Source organism: Temnothorax americanus, unplaced genomic scaffold (genome assembly GCF_048541705.1).
Source record: "Temnothorax americanus isolate GAGA-0224 unplaced genomic scaffold, ASM4854170v1 Scaffold29, whole genome shotgun sequence".
Classification (NCBI taxonomy): domain Eukaryota; kingdom Metazoa; phylum Arthropoda; class Insecta; order Hymenoptera; family Formicidae; genus Temnothorax; species Temnothorax americanus.
In genome coordinates this window covers 86830-101901 of record NW_027509432.1, presented here as the reverse complement: position 1 = coordinate 101901, position 15072 = coordinate 86830, and the positions used below count along the sequence as shown (strand labels likewise).

The 15072-nt window shown below is 40.0% G+C and overlaps 1 protein-coding gene across 4 annotated transcripts in view; it reads left to right on the top strand.

The window, feature by feature from the left end:
- Positions 1-15072, top strand: part of Rols (zinc-RING finger and ankyrin repeat domain-containing protein rolling pebbles) — a 23195-nt gene extending 8123 nt beyond the window's left edge. For 2 of the 4 annotated variants that reach the window (XM_077410291.1, XM_077410290.1), the window contains exons 2-16: positions 6204-6586; positions 6904-7024; positions 7104-7247; positions 7381-7521; positions 8508-9095; positions 9197-9528; positions 9613-9891; positions 10033-10476; positions 10636-10842; positions 11244-11510; positions 11606-11901; positions 11978-12429; positions 12513-12814; positions 12924-13343; positions 13448-15072. In XM_077410291.1, the coding sequence (XP_077266417.1) occupies positions 6242-6586; positions 6904-7024; positions 7104-7247; positions 7381-7521; positions 8508-9095; positions 9197-9528; positions 9613-9891; positions 10033-10476; positions 10636-10842; positions 11244-11510; positions 11606-11901; positions 11978-12429; positions 12513-12814; positions 12924-13343; positions 13448-13750 (4641 nt within the window). In that variant the 5' untranslated portion in view covers positions 6204-6241 and the 3' untranslated portion in view covers positions 13751-15072. Of the gene's footprint in view, positions 1-4213; positions 5389-6203; positions 6587-6903; positions 7025-7103; positions 7248-7380; positions 7522-8507; positions 9096-9196; positions 9529-9612; positions 9892-10032; positions 10477-10635; positions 10843-11243; positions 11511-11605; positions 11902-11977; positions 12430-12512; positions 12815-12923; positions 13344-13447 lie in introns of those variants that run through there. The other 2 variants (XM_077410292.1, XM_077410293.1) reach the window with 2 other exon arrangements.

Genomic DNA, 15072 nt, shown 5'->3' with positions numbered 1-15072 from the left:
CTTTCAGTTTATCGTGCACCGATATCCCTCTGACGCCGCGTCGCAAACTTTATTGCTTCACTTTATTTGCACTCGGAAACAATTTTTACGATTTCTTTAGGTATGATAGAATGAGAAACAAATGATACAGTGCCATGGCTTCGAAGCTACAACTTTGCGCAAAATTTATTTATTTTTTTTTTTTATTATTTGATCTATATATATATATATTTGAATATAGGTATATAACGTGAAAGAATTTGTATAATATACAAGTTGACAATTATATTATTATCGTTATTTATGAATAAAATCCTAGAGAAAGAGATAACATCCTGTGCGGATCAACGAATTTAATAAAAATAATACATCTTATAAGTAGATGTAACACAAAATTGATGTAAATCTAATAGAGCTTGGATACGATAGCTTTATTACTCGTATAATGTAAAATAAGTATCCTTATGTGAAACTGACAATGAGAAGAAATCTTTCTCACGTAATTCAAACGCATGTTTGTCGATTGTGCGTACTGAAAAAGCACAGTCTATATCCCACGACAACCTGCATGCAATACGTATTATAGTTACGAAATATACACACCTGTAACGCGCACCTTGCCTTGAATACAACAGCGTCTAACTTTCTTTGTCACCTGCATTTAGAACGTGGACATTTATCTCACATCGAATATATATTCATAAATTTTAATTATTTTAATATATTAATTTCTGTAATATACATATATGACACACAAATTATAAATAAATATTGCCAATATTGGTGTACAAACGTGCCGCCCCAATTTGCAGCACTTTGAATATACGGCATATTTCTCTTGGATGTTTCATAGTATTCTGTTTTGTCGTAATTATATATAATTATATAAGAAAATATAAACCTCCTGAAAAGAGAAGACTCTTTCTCCCTCCCTCTGTGTGCGCGTGGCTCTTGGTTGGTGAGCGTGACCGCATATATCATCTATATTATTTTAAACATATTTTATATTATAATTATAATAAAAGCCATATGCACGACCACACGTAAATAAGTGGGTCAGTTGAAATCGTTCCTTCGAGAGGTGCGTCTCGCGAAAAGAAGCGGCATGGCTTGCGAAAAAGAGACCCGAATTTGCCAACATGACGACGGATCCAATATGACTCGCACTTATAATTGTGCTCTCGTCACGCGCTGCATCCTTGCGAAATGCGCACACCTGTTTATGCAGTTCGGCAGGATGCGGATAAAGAACGGAGGATGCAGAGTTTCTTTCAACCTATATACGTAATTTCGTGCGCCAGTGCGCACATAGAACGATTGTCCAGTTATACAGTCAAATTACTTGTTCGTGACTGCAATGACGAACTTTTCTTTCGGGAAAGGGATTTTTGACGATATGTGAATGCATCACCCGAACTTGTATATGTAGATAATTCGCGCGAAATAGACCTTGAAAGAGGTACGTACACGCGTGATGATCTCAGAACGTTTGTTGTATGACTCACTTTCTCTCTTGTCACATCGAAGACTTTATTTTCTACGTTCGCTCAGAAATTAATAAAAAATTTCTTTTTTTTTTCTTTTAACATACGCAAACGTAATATGCTTAACTCTTTCTGCGTAAAGAAGGATATCGAACTTGTGATGTGTATGTGTGTGTGTGTGTGTTATTTAAATAATAATTAAATAATAATTAATTAAATTAGAAGCAACGTATCGTAGGGAAAATGTTTTTCGCTAAAAGAAACTGCTCGATTTTCCAACCATCCCGTAAACATTCAAAGATATTCATGTTAACTGAACGTGCATTCTTGTGCATTCGTATATTTTCCTTTTTAACACTTGAAAAATATTGTATACATATAGTATAATACGCACATTTTTTTCTGTCTGTGAAATGAATATTTATGTCAAATATTCATTTCTTGTATAGATCTTTCTTTTTTAGAGATATCCAGCTTCTTAGGAATACATGGCTGAATAGTATATTGTATATTTGTAATTTATTAATGGATAATATTTTTTTAGTTTATTTCTAATCTGTGACAAGCTCGGCAAAAAGTTTTGCCTGCAGCGTACGATTATGGAATACCTATTATGACGGTATGTTACAAATATATATGCATGCGGTGAGCGGTTGTGTATCGTGAGGTGAGTGAGAGGAATACGCGGAGTAGCGAGACTAGCGAGGCGACCAGCAGTCTTACGATCAACGGATCGTGTCGCGTCTGGCTGCAATGCCCATTCTATAAGAACCAAGAACCTGAATAACCAATGTACTCATGGATGTGTGTGTGTTTTATATTGATACTTACTCCCTATTGATTCTTTATATAGGAAGAGATTGAAAATTATCATAATTTATTTGCGAAAAATTTTAATATTTTTCTCTCTTTCTCTCTTTCGCAAATGCGTTTAGCGGAATCGCGCGAACCATGAAACGGGTGGAGCACAATCGCACACGTTGCACAACGACATTCCTCGATTTATGCGATAATAGAAATGATAATGACACTGCGCTGTTATATTTGGTAATAGATAGATTTAGCAACTGAAACAGAAATATTATTCACACGTTTTAAGAGCACGATATTTTCGGCTGAAATGACACCGATAGGCACGTCTAACGAGTGACAAGCGTTGCTTTTGAGAAACAAATCCGTAATCATATCGAAAGAATCTGAAATAACTTAGCTCGTCAGCCGACCTGACCTGAATAAAAAAATTTACGGCGAACGCTATGTAATTCACCAGTTGAGTCGCAAAAAAAAAGAGATATTTTACAAATTGGTGACACACATAAAATACCCGGCAAACAGCGATCGAAATAAACGATAATTTAATCTATGCAAATAGGCGTGGTTATATAGGCGATGCGATTCCATAGTGCGTTTAGACTGGTTTAGACGCAGATTTTCTGTCCTCGAAGGTAAAAAGTCAATAAGAAAAGTTTACTATATAAACGTAATAAAACATTAAGTAAATTATTGCATCTTATTATTACTTAACGATTTTGTTGATTGTTCAATCTGTGACCCGTGATACGAGCTTCGTACTTTGTGTCTGTTGCGAAAAAGGCATTTATGTATCTAGAAATTGCATTTAAGGCGGGTCTACGTAAGACGACACTGTTATCTAAATTAATATTTGTGTCCATGTTCGTCAAATCCACGTGCAAACGTTAAAGTGTGTAAACGAGACGACGGATAAGATTGAAAATCTATTGAGATTATATGCGTATTATTTGCGTGTTATTTGAGAATAGAAAAAAGAGAGAGCTGAAAGAACGATGTATGAAAATATAAGAATAATTTTAACGCAATTATATAAGTAAAGAATTTCCGTGTCGCGGAATGTATATATACTGATAATGATATGAGCAAGATATCAATGCTGCAGGCGTGTCACAATTTTCGAGTGTGAAAAAGAACGCTGCTAAGCGATAAGCGCGAGCATTTTTTCTCTTCGTTTGTGTGATCCATGAAGCGCACGCACGAAATCTCATATATTCCCGTTATTTAATACGCCTTATCAGCGAGATGGCGTCGCAACGATGAACCATATCATTTCATAGAAACAACCAGGTAAATCCTAATTCGATCACATCTTGCGCCGAGATGAAAAATGAAAGATAATCTAGCAAGCAGATAATCTCTAGTTTTAGACGTTGGTATAATATTTTCTCATTTTATTAATTCTCTACTAAACTAAATTTCGATTCTTGCATACTTTATATTCTGGACTTTATTCTCATTATCTCGCGGTATAAACGCGAGGTATAAATAACGTATTATATAATCGCATTTCTTTCATGTTAATCTTAAATTTTATAGCGTTGTGCAACACTTGTGACCTACTTTGAGAAACGCTACGATATTTAGCGATATCACGATATTTCATAGCCTCCCGGTATATCGAAGGTACCAACGCGACGCGACAGGATTTAAATACGACAGGACTGTAGGCGAGCACCTCGGTAAAGTAACTTTCTCTCACTCTTCTGGGCACCGAATAACGATTAATACACGTGACTCGTCGAAACCGAAACACGACGACCAGATAACTGCAGCCGTTCTCCATTCGGTGGCCTTTTCGGTGTCTCTTACCGTTCTCATAGTATTATCCAGATCATATCCAGATCCAGATTATTATCAGTCTCTTTTTCTCTGTTTTTTCTTTAGAATTTTATATTGTTTAAATCTAAAACTTGAAGATCTCAAAACTTGAAGATAAACCAATGCGGGAAAGCAAAAATAACACAAATTTTAAATTGCACTGGAATTGCCAATAATTGTCTCTGTCAAACGGGAAAAGAACCATGGCTTTCGCAGGTAGTAAGATTTAGTATTGTGTGTGATTCAGGTAAGCTACAAGACCTAATTTGCGAGAAGACATGCAGAGAGAGAGAGAGACGAAACGTGTGGAGAACGGAAACGAAGACGGAGAAGCCGGCCAGCAGATCAGCCAACAGGTGGTCGTGGTCTCCGGTCGTTCTGCTCTGTTCCACTTTGTTGTTTTCTCACTTGGCGAACGGATTTTAATCGCCCTCGTTCTCGCTCCATCGAGGTCGGCCAATGGATATGTCGAATCGTATTTCGCCGTCGTTTCGAGCAAAAATGGGATGAATAAATTCTCATTTGTTCTCATGGACATAGACAACATTCTCATTTGTTCGACGCGATTGTACAAATTTTCACGGATTGAAGCGAGATGCATTCCTCGTACGAAAAGCTCTGTCGTGTCAAATATTTGCGCGGAACCACGCGGAACTGTCGTTGCAAAATCATCGATGTCGCATATCGTGAGAGATCGCGTTTCACCGGCGTTAGCAAAACGGATCGATCCAGTTTAAAACGCTAATACACCACGCGATATCGGAAGGAAGCAATACTACACATGATTTAAGATGGCAATAAAATTACCATTCGTCTTCAAACTGATTGTGAGATTATCGATTAAGAACAACTGTATAGATATATCAACGAGAGAAGAATATACGAACAACACGCGTACGATATGTACGCGGTATTTAAAACTATAATAGTAAGAATAAAGGAAGAAAAATGTGTGTATGTTCCGTGGTACGTGGCGAAAGGAAAGTTAAATGTAAATAATCGGCAATCGTGTTGCAAAGGGCGAGTCGCTGAAGTCGCTCTAGCTAGTCTAGCCGATCGCATTATCGCGAGACAATAATCCTATCCATTAGATTGTAGTTTGTAATCGATTGGCATCTATGTATATCGAGGCGAGGCGAGACGAGGCGAGGCGAGGCGAGACGCGATAGTGGAAACTGGATCCTGGGTCCCTCGACGAGGACGCGTGAGGCGTGAGGCGTGAGTCAGTGAAGCTCCTCCGTCCTGAGAAAACGAGAGGCGAGGTCTCCGTGGCGCGCACCAGACTCGGTGCTCGGTGCGTTGACCCAGCTTACGGTAACCCAGGCGATTCTTGTTGCACCTGCCTCACGCGAAGTTACCGGTACGAGGGGTCGTGTGACTTCCTTCTTTTCTCCTCTCTTCTTTCCCGTTTCCCTGTTCGCCGCACTTTGTCCGCCGAGCTCTGCCCACCGAAGAGGGAGGAGAAATCAACTTTTCACGTATTTATAACCACATATCTCTCTTTTTCCGTCTTGTTTCGTATTCCTTGGATATCCATTCTCACTACGGTTTTTCCCGCGCGCATTTAGCTCTTTCCGGTTTAATCGATCTTTTATCCAAAGTAAATACACACAAATACTCGATATATATATAATACTAGCGCATACGCGGTTTCCAAGTTAATCGAGCGAATATAACGTCGTTCGACAAAGCATCGTTAAAAAAGGTCACGTTCGAGAGGAGCGTGCACGCGAAATCTCTCGATCTTACTTTCTACAATAGGATGTACGCATGTACGCGCCTTGGATTCGCGTGATTATTCGATTGATTTGCGTGTTCGTGATGAACGAGTGTCGCCGCTTCGATACTCGCGTGACAATACGTGTGTCTCGTCCTCGCCGCTAACCGACGTATCAAAAATTCTGACGATTTATAGTCGCAACGAACGAGCCTATAATTGTCGAACGACCATATCGGTTTTTTCAGTGGCTTCAAATGGCACGTTGATTTTGATTCGCGACGTGAGATTACATTTATTCTTATTTTTTGTACATTACGCTGGTTGGGTCTACTTGGAGAGAGAATTATCGATGAAAATTGAAACGATATGATTGTGCTCTGTTTATATAGACTTGGCGCAAATACGAGCGTTGGTCGAGTCGACGGGGATGTTGGGTGGATCTACGTGCCCATCCTGCGAAATGCCATTTGACAAGGGCAAGAAACGTCGCCTGATCGATTCCTGCGGCCACGAGCGCTGCTACTCCTGCCTGTTTCGCAGCGAGGTCTGTCCACTTTGTCTGCGTGGCTGCGATCTCAACGACGACGACGACGACGACGACGACGGGTTGGAAGAACCATCTCTTAGGGACGTTACCTCGGCACCACTGTCCACCTTCGCGCCCACGGATGGTTGGCTCGATGACTCATCGACGGTGAATTCTCTCTGTGGCAGCCCCAGGCTACGTACCAAGATCACCACGAGGGCTAATTTGCCATCGCGAGTTTTACACGTAAGCCGCCCCCTCCTGTTGTCGCGTGCGGGAAAGACGAGAGATAACGTGTCTTTGCTTTGCCTTTTTTCTTCTTAAATATGTATCGTTTCAACAACTTCCGTTTATGAAAGTTATCATGTTTTTATAGAGAGAAACACACTTTTTTTAATTTGTTACATTTAGGAAGAATAGGAAGCAAGTGAAAACGAATAATGCCAGAAGAGAAAATAAATTTTTTTTTCTCGTTATTTTCTCATTTATTACACCGGTCGCATAAAGATTAAGTAATCGTAATATCTTGCACAATATCTTACTTTGTTTTATTTCATTTTCAGCAGCAAGGCGCGGCAGAAAATCTCTCGTTGATAACGGTAGCTAAGAACTTGAAAAGTAAGGCCTCGCCACTTCCAGCTCCTTCTGCCTTTCAAGATCGGCAAAAACTCAAAATGACGCAAAGTACGTTGAAGCGTGCAATTCAATCTATGTCTCGCCTCAAGATGTACATTAAAAAAAACGTAAAATCGGTGCCCCGTAGGTTGTCCCACGCCACCAAATCAACGAAGGAGATTCTTTCTCAACCCAAAAGTGCTCAGAAGTTCCTTTGCCGTCCAGAGGTCTTCGAGACACGCGGCATCCTCGCCCGAACCGATTATAAATGACAATCCTTCCGCCTTATCAGGTACAAACTTTCTCTCTTAAATCAACTCTATAGGTTCGCGCTGCTCTTCTCTCGAAGAGAAAATTTCGCGTTTCCGATTCAAATCACGTCAAGTATCTTGATAACGCCAAAAATTGCACATACATATATACAGTTTGGATGACTTCGTCTTTGGAAGGAAAAACAAGATGGCCCGGTGTTGTCTTGGGAAAAATCAAGTCTCTGTGGAGCAGTAGTCAAGGCACGGCTAACGACGGGCTGAATCAGCTCATCGGCTCGTCGAATAAAATTGCAGGCAGGAGGAGTTTTTCAAATTCGATGTTGTGTATCGCTATTGAAACACGTTTGAGATGCTTGGAGTTTGCGAATGGATGTAGAATTGTAGAGGAATAAAAACTGTCACGCGCGTCTTTCGGCGTGGAGCCGTCGCTAGCGCCAAAAATTATTTCTTTCTGGTAACACCTTTTGTAGTGTCTCTTTTTAGAAGCATGATCCGCAATTTGTAATTATTCTTTATTACCTTATAATTACCTCATTGTTTGTTATTTTATTATTATATCGTTGCTTTTGTCAAAATCATGCCGAGTCGTGTGTACCTCTATCCTTTTATCAAAGCAAATGATTATAATATTTTTTGTAAATACTCTCGCATTTCGCATTTTCTATTGGCATTGCTAGTTTTCAAATTAAATCGGACTTTGGCATTGTCTATTCAAAGTAGCCAAAACTCTTCCACTTTAATATTGCTAAAGAATAGAGAATGGAAAATCTCTGAATAGATTCAAATCAACGAGATATATAGTATTTTTTATATGTCGGTGAATATGTGCGCAATATTTTTATATAAGTACGTTTTATATTTTTATCATTAGTAATTAATATCACGTATGCCTGGATTTAGCGTTTGATTTCTCACATTTTGCAGAGCGCTGAACATGTTGCGTCAGAATACGATACGCTTAGACGAACGGAATGAAAATTAAAATAAAAATTAATTAACGTAAGACAATTTTTACAAGTCTGATTATTACCCTATACGTGACGTTTGCAACATTAAAACTTTCGATTGTAGTTGCTTTAACTTGAAATTTTTAACGATAACATAGCCGTCTAAGCGTATTTTATAATTAGTAGTGTGATTTTATGTTTTTTGCCCGTCAATTTTTGGATACAGCACGAAGCACTTGCTATCTTGATCGGCACTGTCTGGATTTGTCAACTAGATATCAGTTATTTTATATTCATGCGCCATCTAATTATTAATATTTCTCCTTTCCGCAGACGATGAGGGTGGTTGCGTGAAACCGCTGTCTTCGAAAACCAGAAAATCATCACAGTCGGATCTGTACATGAGACTGGGCCTACTATTGGGATCCAATCGAGCGAACGCGAGCGTGGAATCAAGCGCGTATCCCTCACAAACTCCGATACAAGGTCACGACAGCTCCGCGGCCTCCTTCAGCAGCCTGACCAGCTTCGAGACGCAGACATTGGCATCAACGAATACGAGCCCAGTGTCAACGTTGACGGGCACGTCGAGCGAAGCGGAGGCCGCGGCAGCGCTGCGATGTTCTGTCAAGCCGAAAGCCAAGGCTAAAGCGAAAACTAAATTTAGAGACTGTGACAGCGCTGGTAGCCTAGCATCCATTTCCACATCATTGTCCGCGTCCACGTCAATGTCCATGTCTATGTCCGTGTCGGTATCAGGCCTTTCGAACGGTAGCTCCAGCCCACTCGCACCCAGAAGACATTCCGTCAACGCCGCAGAAGCGGGTCAAACCGACGAGTTCGGCCAGTTGAAGAACAGACGATCCTGCGCCCGGAGATCGGCGAGAGTCAGTAACGTTAAAGGTCCCATGGACGCGAAACGTAATGTCCAACACATTCCGTTCTTTATGTTCGAATCGAAATATATAATAACATATTCGAATACATAATACAATCAAGACCCATATATGTGTTTATTTCAGTACGTTTTGCTCAGCGTCATACGACACAGTTAAACCTGAAGCCATTATTCTTCGAGGTGCCGTTACTGGAGGAAGATCCACTTTTCGCAGGACGACAGTGGTTGTTACATGAATTAGAATCAGTCGTCAATGGCTCCAGTCCCGGCATTTTGATTTCCGGATCGTCAGGCACGGGGAAAACTGCACTCGTTTTACAGCTAGTGGAACATAGTTGTTTCGGAAGAAGGAGAGAGCAGCCAAGATCGGCGAAAGAGAGCGAGGAATGCGACGAGAGAGAGAAACAGAATACCAACGCGACTCTGCAAGCCAACATTCGACATACTAATGAAAAGGTACACGCTCGTCAGCGTTTATCTCAATGCTATATTTTCTAACGGTTTGTAGAGAAGGTGCAAATCAGTTATATCGAATTACAGGTCCGCGAATTAGCGTCACACGTTGTAGCTTATCACTTTTGCCAAGCCGACAATAACAGTACCTGCCTAGTCCCAGATCTAATTCACTCGCTAGCGGCGCAACTGTGCCAGGCTCCTCAATTGATCTCATATAGAGAATACCTCTTGTCCGAGTCCCATCTTCAAGGCTCGTTGTCGCAAAGGGAATGTACCGTTGATCCAGATCTCGCGCTCTCGAGAGGTATTATCGAACCACTTTTGACTCTGAAGAAAGCCAATAGACTGCCAACTTCGAATATGGTAGGTAAACGAAATGAGCATCAGCACGTTATCGTAGCTTAATTGTGTAGCTACAATTGTTTTTTCATCGATGAACGAAACGCTCGATATAAGTGTCGTTATTATGTCGTGAACGTTGCTCGACGCACATTCTATTTCCAGATAATATTGATCGACGCCGTTTGCGAAGCAGAGTATCACAGGCCAGACAGAGGCGATACTATAGCTTCTTTCTTAACGAGGCATGCACCTAACATTCCTAGTTGGTTAAAGATCGTTTGCACGGTCAGAACGCAATTGTTGGATTGCGCGAAGCAACTACCATATACGAGGATCTCGTTGGACAAAACTACGAACGATGCGATCGGTAACAGTATCGCAAAGGATTTATCCGATTATGTCGGTTATAGATTAGCGCAAAGTCCTTCCATCCAATCGAATGTAACTGCGTCGGTAAACGGCAAGGCAGAATCATCGTGTAGCGCGAATCAGACGAGATTCTCTTCACATTTGCTCACTCTAGCCAGAGGTAGTTTTCTCTTCGCTAAGCTGACGCTTGACCTTATCGAGAGCGGGCATTTAGTCGCTAAATCTGCGAGTTACAAGGTACAGGATATATTTTTCAATCACTATTTCAACTAACTTTTATAATCGTAATTATACCAGCCGCTGTTGCTTTGGCGATATAAGATACATAATTATAAGATAACGCAAAGAGATATCGACGAAAATGTGAAATTTAACAAACGTTATTTCATCTCCTAGGTATTACCGGTTTCTCTCGCGCAGATCTTTCAGTTACATTTTAACTTGAGATTCCCTACGGCAGCATCCTTCGACAAAGTACAACCTCTTCTGGCTGTTTGTCTGGCAGCTCTATATCCACTAACTCTACCTGAAATTTTTTATTCCATCAATTCTCTAAATATAGATCATTTTATTTCATGGGATGATTTTTTACAGAGATTTAAGGCAAGTATATTAAACAATTTGATATATAGTAATACGACTATTCTTAATAACGGAATTATCTCACTCTTTCCTTTTCTTTCTCTCTGTCTCTGTCTTTCTGCCGAATACGGTGCGAATACAATGTAAGTCGTAGTAATTTAATGACGAAAATATAGAAAATATTCCAATTAGACATAACGAAAGTAATTAAAACGAATAAAAGAATAATTATTTCATCACGTGTGACCTAGTATTATATAAATATCCTCACATATTCACTTGTATGATTACTTGTCAATGTATGTATAATTTGACAATTAGTTACATCGTCAGCCTGTGCACAATGCTACACAAACGTTATATCAACTCTTGTAATATACATTCGCCGATTTAATATAATGACATCCTTTTTTTCTTATCAGATGCTCTCTGGCTTTCTTGTGAAACGCTTAGACAATACGTACATGTTCTTTCACCCATCGTTCAGGGAATGGCTGATGAGAAGAGACGAGGGAGAATCAACAAAATTCCTATGCGACTACAGACTCGGTCATGCGGCGATAGCGTTCAGACTGTCTCGCCTTCAAGCGCCGTTGGATGGTGACAAAGCTTTAGAACTGGGTCACCATGTGCTAAAGGCACACGTTTACAGAGGCGTAGCTCCATGCTGGCCTTCGCGCGATTTACAAGTATGTAAATCGTTATTTACAATCAACACGAAATAGTAATCAAGCGTAATGTAGTAAAAGCGTAGCTTATTCGATTCTCCTTCATTCATCCTTAGGCAATTTGGCTGACTTTATCGACCGAATGCATCTCCTCGGCATTGTGCACGCTTCGAAACATTTATAGCCCAAATGTGAAGGTATCGCGGTTGCTCCTGCTGGCGGGTGCATCACCGAATCACATTAGCGAATATTTGGGTAACGCACCTGTTCTATGCATGTACGCGCACGAAGGTTCCGTCGAGATGGTGTCTCTTCTTCTTGAGTTTGGCGCCGACGTCGAACTGACCAACAGCCAAGGTTGTACTGCGCTATCACTGGCGGCTGCCCGGGGACATTGTGACGTTGTCAGAAGGTAAAATTGCATCTCTCTCTCTCTTTCTTAAACGATGCAATTGTTTATTGTTATGTATACTTGACATACTTGACAGATTGGCCGCCGCTGGTGCTTCATTGGGACACGTAGACATGGCCGGCCAATGTCCTTTGGTGCACGCGGCAAGACATGGAAAACTATCGGTTGTTGGGTATCTTCTTGCTTGCGACTGGGTCGTACCAACCAGTGAAAATAAAGCAGAAAACAGCGCTTTCGAAATAGACAGAGAAGAAGCCGCCCAACAAGCCGTTGTCGCGGCTGCGTCGCAGGGTCACGAAGCGGTTGTAGAGTATCTTTTGGACATGGCAGAGGTGATTGTAGATCGTCCCGATACATTGATTGGCGAGACCGCTCTAACGATTTCCGCTGCAAACGGTTTGACTGCGACGGTTTCCGCGCTTTTAGCTCGCGGTGCCAATCCTATAGCTGTGAACACGAAAGGCCTTTCTCCTCTCATGCTCGCCGCCAGGGAGGGACATTGGGGTACTGCCGAACGACTTTTGCAAGGTTTGTTTTTCTCTTTTCAACTTGAGATTGTCATCAAATTGTATGCTATGTATTCGATTGTTAGTTGCTGAATTATTTCGCAGGAGATTTATCCATCAGCATGAATACAGTATCGGACGAAACTATATCGCTTCTGGAGCAACGCGATCTAGCTGGTCGTACTGCTTTAATGTTGGCCGCTTCTGAAGGTCACATTAATCTACTTGAGCTGTTTCTCGATAAAGGATCGATTCTAGAAACTAAAGACAAGGAGGGACTCACCGCTCTCAGTTGGGCTTGCGTTAGGGGACGCGTAACCGCCGTACAAATGTTGCTCGATCGCGGCTCTGATGTCAATACGAATGACAATTCTGGTAGAACTCCTTTGGATTTGGCCGCATTCCAGGTAGACTTTTCTCTCGTACGCACAACCCATGTCCTTTGCCGTGTGTATTACTTTCGCGATCTGATATTTGAAAAAAAAAAAATATATATATATATATATATATATACAGGGTAATCCAAAGCTAGTACAACTGTTACTCGAAAAAGGAGCCGCGGTGGAACATGTTGATCTTCATGGCATGCGACCTCTGGACCGAGCTATCGGATGTCGCAATATACCAGTGGTTCAATGCTTCTTGCGTCGTGGTGCTAAACTAGGTCCTGCTACATGGGCTATGGCAGCAGGAAAACCAGACGTTTTGATAATCCTATTAAATAAGCTTTTGGAAGATGGTAATGTTTTATATCGAAAGAACAGATTGAAAGAAGCGTCGCATCGATACGCGTACGCTCTTAGAAAATTCCCAGTTTCGCCAGAAGAAGATTGCCAAGGACAAGAGCAAAGTCATATGATGCTACAGCTTCAAACTTTTACGCAACTTCATTTGAACTTTCTTCTAAATCTGAGCAGATGCAAGCGCAAGATGAACGTTAGTAATTTAATTTTTTCGATGTTACGTAGACTTAAATGTGCACAATAACCAATTTACGCTGCTTTTACGTCGATAATATGAAACATGATTCTTTTTGACAGGAATGTACCGAAGCTATTGAACTTGCTGATGAGGCTCTTAGCATCCGGCCTGTTTCTTACGAAGCATTCTATGCTAGAGCTAAAGCGCGCGTAGACTTAGGCATGTTCGAAGACGCTCTATCGGACGTTCAAGAAGCTCTTCAAAACGCACCAGCTCACAACAGACAAGATCGTAGAGTGCTCGCAACTTTGAAAGATGAGATTTTCTGTCGGATCGATGGTGCTGGGACCAATAAAGAACACGACGATTACATCGCTAGATCTCGCCTTCGGGCATCAGTGGATACTCTTACTGAATTGTAATGACATTTGCTTAAAACACTGGAAGAAAATTATACCGACTCGAATTTAAGCGTAGTAGTAGTAGTAATAATAATAATAATAATAATTTACAACAAAATTATATATTTATAAATTCATGACACGATTCAAGGCCGAATTTAAGAAACGGCCAAACACACTTTACTCAAGCTTGAACCCTTCTGAAGACTTAATCAGAGGTTTCGTACTCTATGTTTATGCTTATTAAATAGCGAAGCAATATAAAACTACATTGAAAAATCATGATGCTATATCGCTAATATAAAAAAGAGATGAGAAATTGAGAATACAATTATTGAATAATTCGTACGGAATTGTATTAAATATTTTGCAATGTTTTTTGATACATGCGCGCGCACATGCACGTGTGTGTTTGAGTGTTTGGGTGTATGTGAAACGATTTTTTTATACATTTTATATATTCATATGTATGTGTATATACGTATGCATATACAGCATATACACATACATACATGTGATCGTTTACTATTCCAGAATAGTAATTGATTTTAGATTTAAACTTAAACAAACTATTTAATTTTGTTTTTTATCAGTATTTTATGTTATTACAAATGTAATCGTAGCGCAATATATTCATTAAATGTATTAAACGCATAAAATGATGAATCAAATATGTACATTTAAACATTTGAAAAATGTTTAATGTATTTGATTGATAAGGCAAAAAGAGCATCCTCTTTTTAATTTTAACCTCGCATCAATATTTATCATGGTTGCATCTTGCGAAACATATACATATAAAGATGATAATGACAAAATTAACAGAATAGATTTTCAATTAATTTGAAATACATTTTTTCTTAACGTATATTTCACATTAGGTATTACCTTTAAGCATTTGAATATCGCAAAATTATTAGCTAAAAAGGAATAATATTTCAATATTGCGAAATAAAATACTTTAAATTGTGTGTGTGCGTGCGCGCGCGTGTGTGTGTGTGTGTGTGTGTGTGTGAGTGAGTGAGAGAGAGAGAGAGAGAGAGAGAGAGAGAGAGAGAGAGAGAGAGAGAGAGAGAGAGAGAGAGAGAGCGAGCGTTTGTACATATGTGTTCATCAAAATGTCAAATCGTGCTATCTACATTCGAAGAAAATATCAGTTAATTTACATAAAACTATAACTCATAAAATATATGATGCTCATATCTAATAAGTTTGATCAAAGAGCACATAGCTTCGTATAATGAGCGTTTATGAACGTTCCAAACGTGTAAGGACAACTATGTTAGTAAATGTTATTGACTCCGTAACAAGCAAAGGTGTCAAATAAACTAACTTTTTATTAA